General features: G+C 41.8%; 1 protein-coding gene across 1 annotated transcript in view; it reads left to right on the top strand.

Annotated features, from left to right (window-relative positions):
* ASCC3 (activating signal cointegrator 1 complex subunit 3) overlaps positions 1 to 12,519 on the top strand; it is a 492,957-nt gene that overhangs the window by 18,696 nt on the left and 461,742 nt on the right. The window contains exons 2-3 of the mRNA XM_045011487.1: positions 957 to 1,107; positions 11,169 to 11,319. Of these exons, the coding sequence (XP_044867422.1) occupies positions 1,018 to 1,107; positions 11,169 to 11,319 (241 nt within the window). The 5' untranslated portion in view covers positions 957 to 1,017. The remainder of the gene's footprint in view (positions 1 to 956; positions 1,108 to 11,168; positions 11,320 to 12,519) is intronic.

Raw genomic sequence — 12,519 nt, 5'->3', positions numbered from 1 at the left:
TAAAAGTGACACTTTTTAATTACTTTGCATGATCTCTTGATTGCCTGTCTAAAAATTGTGGAGTCATTGCCAAGGGAGAAGGTACAAGAGAGTAACAGTGTAATGGTGAAGCGCTCTTTTTTCATTGCTGGAAACAGTTGAATGAACTGAAATCTGCTGATTTGAAAATGAATTCCCAAATAGATAGTAATTGTTTGTCACTATGTTAGTCACACAGATTTACTGTAATACCTCTGTGTTGATAATGATAAAGAAATAATTTATGCTCTTACCCATTACTGGTAACTTTAGTTCATCTAGGCAACGGGGGAGGGGGAGAAGCCATCCAGAGTAACCCCATCATCTTATTTTATTATGATCCTTGTAGTTTCTGTCCCTTTATCTATTTTCCCATTTCCTTCTCCATACTTGGTATTTTTGCCTGTTTGTGACCCTCGCTTGTGTTGTTTTTGAATCTATGTTGTAAGTATGTCAAGGAAAGGACCCTGCTTTTAGTTGCTTGCACGAAGTCCCTAGCATAGTTCTCAATACTCAAAAGTAGTGGTTCTCAAATTGTGGGTCAGGACCCTGTTTTAATGGGATCGCCAGGGCTGGTGTTCAACTTTCTGGGACCTCGGGCCAAAGCCGAAGTCAGAGCCCCACTGCCTGGGGCCAAAGCCCAAGGTCTTTAGCCCTGGGTGGCAGGGCTCAGGTTACATGCCCCCCACCTGGGACTGAAGCCCTTGGGCTTGGCCTCCCCCTGCCCGGGGTAGTGGGGCTTGGGCTTTGGCTTCGGCTTCGTTCCCCTCTTGTGGGGTCGAGTAGAAATTTTTTTGTCAGAAGGGTCACGGTGAAATGAAGTTTGAGAACCCCTGCTCAAAAATAATGTCTGTCTCTACCTGTATGAAGGTAGACTTATATTAATTTGTTTTTAAAGTATCAGCAAAGTTTAATTTGTTCTTTTTGTTCTCTTTTAGGTTTCTACAAGTTGGAGTGTGACTTAATTTCTCATCGTATGGATCACTGAATGAGTAACAGATGGCCTTACCTCGTCTTACGGGAGCTTTACGCTCCTTTTCAAATGTCACTAAACAAGATGATTATAGTGAAGAATCGGATGACTTAATGGTAAAGATACTAAGTTTTATCTTCTTAGTTTTTTTTGTTTTAAATTCTAGTGTATATTGTAAGAGTCTATTAATTCTGTTTCCTTAAGGTAAACTGTTGTTTTGTTAATGGCAAGATCAGGAAGACTATTTAAGTATAGTATCAGAGGGGTAGCCGTGTTAGTCTGGTTCTGTAGAAGCAGCAAAGAATCCTGTGGCACCTTATAGACTAACAGACGTTTTGCAGCATGAGCTTTCGTGGGTGAATACCCACTTCTTCGGATGCAAGAGTATATTTAAGTATAGATTCCTTGTGCATTTCCTACTTATCCCATTATGTTCATACATGACTGAATTTACCTTGGCTTGAAGGGTTTGTGCAAGGCCCTATCTTCAGCTTTGCACTGATGGCTACCCCTGTGGGGCAGGTTGGCTGTATAGAAGGACTTTGCAACTGCATGCAGGAGTAATAAGAGATTGCAGGCCAGACATGCCAAACCCATGAAAAAAATGCTGCCATTGGGCTTATTTTTGGCTCAGTTGGCTTGTGAGTTGCTTGTTGGCTAGTTTTTGGCTTGTTTGGCTTGTTACTTTTTTGGATTGGCTCCCGACAAGCAGGGGCAAGAGCAGGAGAGAGTGGGGGGGTACTCAGGCCCTCCACAGTCCAGACTGAATGCCGGGGGGATCTAGTCACATAGAGTGTTGAGTTTATAGGGATTGGCTTGTTTTGAAATGGGATTAGCTTGATTTTGGGCTTATTGTGAAAGTCGGGGTGCTTATTTGTGAAGGACAGCATAGAATCAAATGATTTAAAAATCTTAAAAAAACCAAACTGTACTACAGAATCTCTATGGATAGTAATTCCATGCTTGAATAATAAGAATATAATATAGGGATATACAACCGACCACCTGACCAGGATGGTGATAGTGACTGCAAAATGCTCAAGGAGATTAGAGAGGCTATAAATATAAAAGAACTCAGTAATAATGGAGCATTTAAACTATCCTCATATTGAATGGGTCCTGTCACCTCAGGATGGGATGCAGAAGTAAAGTTTCTTGACACCTTAAATGACTGCTTCTTGGAGCAGCTGGTCCTGGAACCCACAAGAGAAGAGGCAATTCTTGATTTAGTCCTAAATGGAGCGCAGGATCTGGTTCAAGAGGTGAATATAGCTGGACCGTTTGGTAATAGTGACCACAATATAAAAATACAATTAGGAAGGCCAAAAAAGAATTTGAAGAACAGCTAGCTAAGGACTCAAAAAGTAATAGCAAAATTTTCTAAGTAGCAGGCTTCCTGCTTGTGCTGTAAACAGCCAGTTGCGGAGGAACTAAATTTAATTCTTTGCATCTGTCTTCATGGCTGAGGATGTGAGGGAGATTCCCAAACCTGAGCCATTCTTCTTAGGTGACAAATCTGAGGAACTGTCCCAGATTGAGATGTCATTAGAGGAGGTTTTGGAACAAATTGATAAATTTAAACAGTAATAAGTCACCAGGGCCAGATGGTAATGACCGAAGAGTTTTGAAGGAACTCAAATGTGAAATTGCAGAACTACTGACTGTAATTTGTAACGTATCATTTAAATCTGCTTCTGTACCAAATGACTGGAGGATAGCTAATGTGATCCTCATTTTTTAAAAAGGGCTCCAGAGGTGATCCCATCAATTACAGGCCAGTAAGCCTGACTTCAGTACTGGACAAACTGGTTGAAACTATAGTAAAGAACAGAATTGTCAGACACATAGATGAACATAATTTGTTGGAAGAGTGAACATGTTTTTTGTAAAGGGAAATCATGCCTCACCAGTCTACTAGAATTCTTTGAGTGCGTCAACAAGGGGGATCCAGTGGATATGGTGTACTTAAATTTTCAGAAAGCCTTTAACAAGTTCCTTCACCAAAGGCTTTTAAGCAAAATAAGCTGTCATGGGATAAGAGGAAAGGTCCTCTCATGGATTGATAACTGATTAAAAGATAGGAAACCAAGCATAGGAATAAAGGATCAGTTTTCAGAATTGAGAGAAGTAAATAGTAGTGTCCCCTGAGGCTCTGAACTGGGACCAGTCCTATTCACCATATTCATAAATGATCTAGAAAAAGGAGTAAACAGTGAGATGGCAAAATTTGAAGATGATACAAAACTACTCAAGATAGTTAAGTCCAAAGCAGACTGCAAAGAGCTACAAAAGGATCTCACAAAACTGGGTGACTGGGCAACAAAATGGCAGATAAAATTCAGTGTTGACAAATGAAAAGTAATGCACATTTGAAAACAGAATCCGAACTATACATATAAAATGAGGGTTCTAAATTAGCTGTTACCACTCAAGAGAGAGATCTTGGAGTCATTGTGGATAGTTCTCTAAAAACATCCACTCAGTGTGCAGCGGCAGTCAAAAAAGTGTCAGAATGTTGGGAATCATTAAGAAAGGGATAGATAATAAGACAGAAAATATCATATTCCCTCCACATAAATCCATGATACGCCCACATCTTGAATACTATGTGCAGATGTGGTCGCCCCATCTCAAAAAAGATATATTGGAATTGGAAAAGTTTCAGAAAAGGATAACAAAGATGATTACGGATATGGAATGGCTGCCATATGAGGAGTGATTAATAAGACTGGGACTTTTCAGCTTGGAAAAGAGATGACTAATGGAGGGATATGATAGAGGTTTATAAAATCATGACTGGTGTGGAGAAAGTAAATAAGGAAGTGTTATTTGCTCCTTCTCATAACACAAGAACTAGGGGTCACCAAATGAAATTAATAAGCAGCAGGTTTAAAACAAACAAAAGTATTTCTTCACACAACATACAGTCAACCTGTGGAACTCTTTGCAAGAGTATGTTGTGAAGGCCAAGACTATAAGGGTTGAAAAAAGAACTATATAAAGTCATGGAGGATAGGTTTATTAATGGCTGTTAGCCAAGATGGTCAGGGATAGTGTCTCTAGCCTCTCTTTGCCAGAAGCTGGGAGTGGGAGACAAGATGGATCACTTGATGAGTACTTATTCTGTTCATTTCCTCTGGAGCGCCTGGCATTGGCCACTGTTGTAAGATAGGATACTGGGCTAGATAGATCTTTGGTCTCACCTAGTATGGCTGTTCTTAACATTTAATGAAGTTGGTATCTGCCCTGACCCAGAGTAGTCTGGTGACCACTGAGATATGCAGGTCCTCAGGTGTAAGCCCTTTCCGCTCTATCTCCAAATAGCGTACACATGCTATTGGATGAATAGATGGTTTTCATCCCTTCACACCACTACGGTGGTCCTTCCATGAAGTCTGATTACATAGGGTTTGGGAGCCTGTGTATATATGTGCTTAAGGTGTATGCCATACTTTAACCAGACAATTGTGTTAAATTAGATTTTTCATATTGGTAAAATTTAAGAATTTAAAATAGACAAATAGGAAACAAAGTGTGAAACAAAATAATTGCTGTGCATAATTAATGAACAAAAATGAGCTGAACCTCTGATACTTGATTGTTGAAGAGTAATTCTTTTTCATGAATTCACTGAAAGGTAACCAGCTTTTGAAATTCCTTTCCAAGTTTTTTTTTCATAGGGATTTTTCTCCCTCTCTAAATTTTTCCAAATTTAGTCTAGCCAGGGTGGTGTTACGGGAGAACATTTCCTTCTCCACCAATAATTGGAAACAGAACATTTAGCTGTAATAAAAGTGGGTTGTTGATTCTTACATTTTGCTGAGATAATTATACTCTTTATTTACACACATTTTAAAGCTAAATATGCTCTTGGTTTAGATTAGGTAGAGGTGACATCTCAAAGCAATGGTAGTTGTTCCCTCCACTTTGAGTATTTTAAAAAAAATTTTTTAGTACCATCTCTTAAACCTCCCTGCAGTATGCCCTTGTGACATTTTCTCCCCTGAGCAGTTGGACAGCCTGAGAATGGCCTGCCAAACTTACTGGCCTCCCAGGGGGTGCACAACCTTTCCAAAGCCAGAAAATTGTGCTTTTTGGAAGCAAATTGTGTTTATCTAACCAAAACTGTGTTCAAGTCATCTCACCTCTATCTGTTATCTGTGACAATCTTTCAGTAACTGAGTGATATTAAAAGAAAATAACCATTTCATTTTACACACTTTTTTGTGCGTACAATACAGTATGTCATTGGACTGGCTTCGGAGTTGGAACCTGTTGCACCTATAATTGCTGTGTATCTATTGTATTATCACTCTCTTTTAATATTAAAATAAAAGTTTTATCAACAGTTACGATAACCATTAAAAATATCTGAGTGAGACAATAGTGGTCAGTTTATTTGTTACCCAGAAAGGTTAGTTATAGCCTTGTATCTGTTAAATAAAAATCTTAATCATAGTTTTGCTATCCTGAAAGATGAATTTCTACTTGCAACATTTTTATGCAGACCTTTGTGAGAAACTTGAAAAAATATATATGCCTTATTAAACAGTTTTATGGGGGCTTAGAGGCTGACCTAATTAATAGGACTGTTGAATGTTGGAGGAGAAATTGATTCTATAGATGGGTGGAATTACCAGTTTTAACTTCACCAATGTTAGTAACAGAATCTAAAAAATTATCATTTTTCTGAAAATGTTAGCATTTGTAATCTGGCTGCAAACCTCCAGAAACTGTAGTTTGGGAGAAAAAACACATGGGACTCTGAAAACTCTAACAGAAGTAAATTAGAAGTTTTTCTTTTGGTTGTGTGGGAAGCAAAAAGCAAAGGAAGACTTGAGCAAAGCAATATTAACTTAGAGGATTGGTAATGGTATTGTGGAAAACTAGAGTCTGTATGCCTGCAAACTGATGACGAAGCATGAAACTCAAATCAAACATGTTGTTCAGTGGTCACATATCTTGAAACATATATGCTTATGTTCGTCCATTAGCAGGGACTACAGATGTGGCTCATCCTGGGTGAATTAAGTAAACTTGTTATCTTAGTCTGCAATAACTATTATAAACCCAGCATAAACTTATTTTTAAGTCACTGAAGTTAAGATGGATGAAATCTTAATTTATCTAAACTGGTGGGCCCTCTATAGAGGGAGTCTAGGCTGCTTCCACTGGCTGACAGGTCTGTCTCCAATGCTACAAGTAAGCTGAAGATCGAAGGTTAGAGTCTATGGATTTTGCTACTTGACAAAGGTAATGTTCAAGTGAACACAGGTAATTTTTCCCTTTTAGGTTTGTACAGAGAACAATGAGATGCTAATCTTGATTGGACCCCTTGGGTGCTTGTGTATGAGTAATTATAAATAATAATTAAGATCAAAGCAAGGGTGATTAACTGTACAAGTGTAACAGCTATAGAGGAAACTGAACCTTAAGACAATCCTTATAAAAGTCAAAAGGAGTAAAAGTTGCTGACTGTATTCAAGACCAGCAACTTCTAAAATGAAAGGTAAAGAAAAAAAACCTGTGGCATGATTTTTTTTCTTTAAAATGTTTCTCTAACCAACCAGATACTTCTTTAGAGCAAATTGCTAGAAATAAATTGGTATCTGGCACTTTGGATCAATGTGAAACTCCCACGCATAGGAGAGCACATGAAGTCAGATTCTGAATTCAGTTACACCTGGGTAAATGCAGAGTAACCTGACTGACTTCAGTTTACTCTAGATTTCCACTACTGTAACTGAGATCAGATTTTAGCCTTCTATTCCTGTTGTTGCTAACTATTGCAACTAAGTGAAACGTTAAAAGAAAATCCATCCATTGAACCAAGCATTAGCAACAACTAATACAGCATAAATTGGAGGGAAATATTGCAGTGCACTTTATTTAATGCTTTTTTTCTTAAATAATCTCCAGTGCTGAATGTCATAGAATAATCTGAATAATAAACATGTTTGTTAGTATTCCTCGGGTCCAGCACTTCTAATTACCACTGCTGCTACTCTTCATCCAGGATGATGCCAGAGGAATAAATGGAACTGGTAAAGGAGAAAGTACTTTTTGAGGAATGAGATGTTTACATATTTTAAAATTCCATTCCTTTTATCATTACATCTTTTTTCCTTAAAAATACAAAAATAGAGAATGGCAGTGGGAATGACTAGAATGAGAGATGGTTTCGGTGGTGTGGGTTTTCCATTTCAGGAAAGCTTACAAATACTGGTATTGGTATATTTAGTTGGGAAAAGAGAAGATAGAGAGCAAATAGAATTTATAAATAGGTGATGCAGGTAGCAACACCTCTAGTGAGGGTTGCCCAATGCTTCCTGTTATAAAGATTCTGTTTTCAGTAGCTTATGATTGTGCCAAACTTAAATCATTCAGGTTGAAATTGTCCATGATGGTTGTCTGCTGGTCACCCTAACAGCATCCCAAAACAGCAAGAGGCTCACTGATATCTGGTAGTAAGTTTCAGTTGGCCTCACCAGTTCAGTATACCCCAACTCACTGATGTATCTAGAATGGGGGTGGGCAAACTACGGCCCGGGGGCTGCATCCCAATGGGGAGCGGGGTCCGGGGCTTGCTCTGCTCCATGTGTGCCATGGCTCCATGTAGCTCCTGGAAGCAGCGGCATGTCCCCCCTCCAGCTCCTATGTGGAGGCACAACCAGGCGGCTCTGCATACTGCCCCTGCCCCAGGTGTTACCCCCACAGCTCAAGCAGCTCCTGGAAGCAGTGGCATGTCCCCTCTCTGGCTTCTGTGCTGAGGCACAGCCAGGTGGCTCAGTACACTGCCCTGAACGCAGGTGCCCCCCTGCAGCTCCCACTGGCCGTGGTTCCAGGCCAATGGGAGCTGTGGGGGTAACACCTGGGGCAGGGGCAGCATGCCTGGTTTTGCCTCCACGTAGGAGCCAGAGAGGGGACATGCCACTGCTTCCAGGAGCTGCTTGAGGTAAGTGCGGCCTGGAGCCTGCACCCCTGACACCCTTCCGCACCCCAAACCCCTGCCCCAGCCCTGAACCCCTTTCCGCCCTCTGAACCCCTCGGTCCCAGCCCAGAGCACACTCCTGCACCCCAACCCCTCATCCCCACCCCAGAGTTTGCACCCCCAGCTGGAGCTCGCACCTTAATCCCCTTACCCCAGCCCGGAGCCCCCTCCTGCACCCTGAACTTCTCATTTCTGATACCATCCCAGAGCCTGCATCCCAACCCCCAATTTTGTGAGCATTCATAGCCCACCATCTAAAAGGTGTCATGTAAGATACCAATAGAAAGCTAAGACCATGCTAAAAATTAATATTATTGTGTGGCGTATGTACAGAGGACAAATTAAAACATGGAAATTATTATTAAATTATGTTTGCCCAGGCAGGGCTAAAGCTATCCCACTCTAGACAAGAATGTGGTTCTGTCACCATAAAGGTATTTCCCAAGTACATTAGGAGGCAATGGAAATGCAATTTACATAGATGATAAACAGGTTCAACAAGCAGAGGAAATGACCTTTCAGCATCATTGCAGCGGGGAAGGAGATTGTAGGAAACAGATCAGTTTGTATTTTAGCAATAACCATCAGGGAAAGAAACCAGCCTGGAACTTTATTTTGCCACCAGACTTCATGTCGCTTTCCTCACAGCTTGAATGAACTTTACCTCCTCCCCAAAGTAATCTTCAGAAGAATCCATTTCAAAGGTGCACTGGACTGTAAAAGAGGGGCAAAGAACCCCAAATGATCTTTTACCTAAGAAGACAAAGGAACCAAGCACTTCTGACTTTGTGGGAGATCCTGACCGGAGGGGTGGTCAGCCATCTTGCTGGAAGGTAGATTGGTAAAGAAACTATGTTGAACAAAGGCTGTAGCTTGTTTTGTTAAGTCTTAGTCTCTAGAAAGTGTGTTTCAGTTTTATTTGGTTGTAATTATTTCTAGCTTTATCTTTTATACGTAGAACTCCCTTAATCATACTTCCTTTTGAGAATAAACTTGTTTTACTTCCAATATAAACCAGCCCAGGTGGTTGAGGAAAAGTGAATGTTAACGCCAGTTAAAGTGGCAAGCTGCTGGGTATTGTATCTTTAAAGAGACAAACAAACATCTCTGAATGGTCCAGGTGAGGATTGGACATTGCAGAGCACATGGTTTTGGGAAAATTTGGGATTAGGGGATTTTGGGTAATCAGGCCAGAGGGTGGCAGTGGTATAACAAACAGGCTGCTGAAATCGGAGCACTGAATCAGGACTACTTAAACAGACACTCAGTGCATTCTTTTATGATGGCTGGAAGTGTCCAGTGAAGAGAGCAGCAGTCGAGCATTTTGAGGCGCTACAGAACAGGCAGTGACTCACACCCGTGCTGGTTTGCATTGCACTCCAGAGTGTGATACTGCCTCATGCTGAACTCCTCTTTTTTTTTTTTTTTGCAAAGATTCAGCAAAGATGGTTCAGTCCATTTGAAAATTTGGATTAAGGAAAAAGACATTGATTTGCTCTTCATAATGAACTAGTTGTAAGAAATTATTTTGAGAAGCTCTAACATCTCCAGGCTTTGGAGCAGGCACTTGACATTTGGAAGGGCGTTCGTTATGGTGTCAGGGATTTGCCTTTTACTGTTCTTGTGAAAATTTGTCCAAATTTGGCCAAGTTATAGGCCTTCACATGCTTGTTAGAGACCTACTAGAGTTCAGCAGCTATATTCTCCAAAGATTACATCTGCACTGAGCATGTTCTAGCATGGGGCTGTGGGAGCTGAGCAAGGCTTTCCTTGGAATTGCTTCTCTGGGCTGCTGTGGGACTGATCACAGGGACTAGAGGGTAGAGGCAAGACAGATTGGGTGTGTGTGAGAAGTAGGGGACCGGGACAAGGAGCCAGGGTGGGGATGGGAGAAGGAATGAGGTCAGTTGAGGAGCCTGGGGTTGGGAGACTGGGACTGGACAGGGGTAGGGGAAAGACACATTGGGTGAGGAAACAGCTTTGTGGAGTGGACTTGACTGACTGGATAAGGAGCTTGTTGTGGAGATTTGTGACAATGAGCTTAGTGAGGGAGAATGGGGCTGGGAGGAGAGCTTGTGGTGTATGTTTGTGGGAGGGACAGGCGCAGAGGCTGATGACTGGAAGTTGGATGATGGTGCAGTGGGAAGACCAATCAGACAAGAAGCCTTATTTTGTTCCTGTTACAGGGTAGCCTGACCCTTTAATGAACAGGGCTGGCTAGCTCCAAGCCTCTGGCCCTTAACTGAATGCAGCTAAGAAGAGGATAGGTGTTCCTTTAAAAAGAGCCTGTTGTCATTAAGGAGAGGTGAACAGGAAGCAGGGGCAGTGGAATGGTTTTTGGGAGAGGCTGACAGTCCCGTTGGAGGGGAGGCAGTAGGAACTTGCTGGCCAAAAAAGGCTCTAGGGAGAAAGCCCTGGAAGGTCGTGCTTGATTAAAACATCAGGTAAGGACTCGGCAGAGCCTGGAAGTATTGGCAGATTATGTAGAAGAGGTGCCCAGGAAGAAAGGCAAATTTATGTTTTAATGTGTTTAGTAAGAACCTAGTAAGCGGTTGGGGAGTGGAGTGTGGGCGGAGGGCCAGCAGCAGGGCATAGGCATGGGGAGCACCTCCAGGTTTTATGCGTGGAGCCAGCGGCTGGGTGGTGGGGCCGGTGGCCCCTCATAAAACCTGGGGATGCTGAAGCATCCCCTGCACTCCTACTTCCCGCACCTTTACTGGCACCGCGCTGCGCATGCCCTGGAAGTAGCCATCAGGTCCAGGTCCTAGGTGGGGTGGCCAGGAGGCTCCATGAGCTGCTCTCTCCCGCAGGCACCCCTCCTCCCCCAGCTCCTGTTGGCTGGGAGTGCAGAGTCAGTGCTCAGGATGGGGGCAGCATGTGGAGCCCCATGCCCCCCTGCCTAGCAGCTGGACCAGCTGGCCACTTCCGGGGTGCAGCACGATCTCCCAGGACAGGTAGGGACTAGCTTGCCTTAGTGCCGCAGCACAACCGACCAACCTTTTAACGGTCTGGTCAATGGTGCTGACTGGAGCTGCCAGGGTCCCTTTTCGACTGGGTGTTCCGGTTGACACCTGGTCACCCTAGCCCCGAGCGCTTGCTCCACAGTTCCTATTAGCCTTTGTTTTTACAAACTGCATGTTAATTCTAAACAAAGTACACTTATTTTCTCTGATTATTCTTTTTCAGAATAAAAGGTCAAAATTACATAAACAGTTAATGAGCTCTGGGCTTACATGGAAGAAGATAGTAAAATTTGTTGAAGATAGTTTGGACAAGAAAGAGCAGCAGTCTGTAAATGGACATTTAAGAACTATATTACAGGCTGCAAAACAAATAGGTAAGTCTTAATTTGTTAGTAATCTAATATCAGCCTGAAAACCAAATTTTAAGTTGATATGTGTTTTGTATTCTTTAGTTCTTCCCTCAGATATACCCTGGAAACTAAAGCCAATCTGAGTTACATATGCATATCTAAGGTTGGAATCACATATCTCAGGACATCTTTTTAATTTAACTTAATTTTCCATTTTCTGGAATTGTTGCTTCTCATACAGTTAGAATGCTGTCTCTTATTGCTCTTTAATCAATCTCCAATAATTAAAAGGTGTTACAGTTACTTTTGACACATCAACTAGCGGAGAAGAGAACAAGTTTGGTGGTATCTACTTCAATGCAGAAGTAGCTATAATAGTAGGGAATGGATTTTTTAATAACTTTATCATTCTGAAACTAGGCACTTGGGAAACAAGAGACAGAGAAGAAGCCTCTAATTTTAACCTCCCCACCACCTCTTTTACCAGTGTAGAGGACAGAGTGGAGTTACTGTTTTTTGTTGTTGTTGTTTGTTTTTGTTTTAAAGGGGTGGGTGTGGGGGGAGAGAGGAATTTCCCAGTCTGTCAAAATGAAAATGTTTATTGAAAAATATTCAATTTTTTTTAAAGAAAACTTTGAGAGAAAATGTGTGTGTGTGGGGGTGGGGGGGAATTTGTTTTCAACAAAACTCCATTTTTTTAAAAGAATTTTTTTTTTTTTTTGGAAAAATTTCAATTAGCATTATTGGTGGGGTTGAATCCCATTAGCTCCTAGTCACCCCTTGTCAGCATGAGGGTCAAGGAGATGTTTCGTAGGTAAGGGGGTGTTCTTCGTTCATAGTTGATGCTTGGCTAAGGATTATCTCCCTGAGTTTGATGGTGGTAGTCTTAAATTTTCCTGTATTCTTTCCTGGTTACTCTTTCAGAAATCTCAAACAGCAGCCACAGGGTAAATATGACTGGTGGGGATTAAGCTACATAAACCTGTTATGTGTAAATATGGCAGCTCATCACCTTGGTAGTCCTATGGGATCCGAGACGTACATCCTTGCACATGACTTCCTGAATGACATCTACAGAAAGAGACTGCTTTGCTGTGGTTTGAGACATTTTGCTCCAAAGTAGATAACCCTTGGCCAGGCTGACATACAAAGTGACTTTCTTTCTGGGAAGCAGCGTCAGTTTTTGCCAGTATACATTCTGCGTCCAGCTATACTGGGCTATTT

The sequence above is a fragment of the Mauremys mutica genome, chromosome 3 (genome assembly GCF_020497125.1).
Source record: "Mauremys mutica isolate MM-2020 ecotype Southern chromosome 3, ASM2049712v1, whole genome shotgun sequence".
Taxonomy (NCBI): domain Eukaryota; kingdom Metazoa; phylum Chordata; order Testudines; family Geoemydidae; genus Mauremys; species Mauremys mutica.
This window is presented reverse-complemented; position numbering and strand designations above follow the sequence as displayed.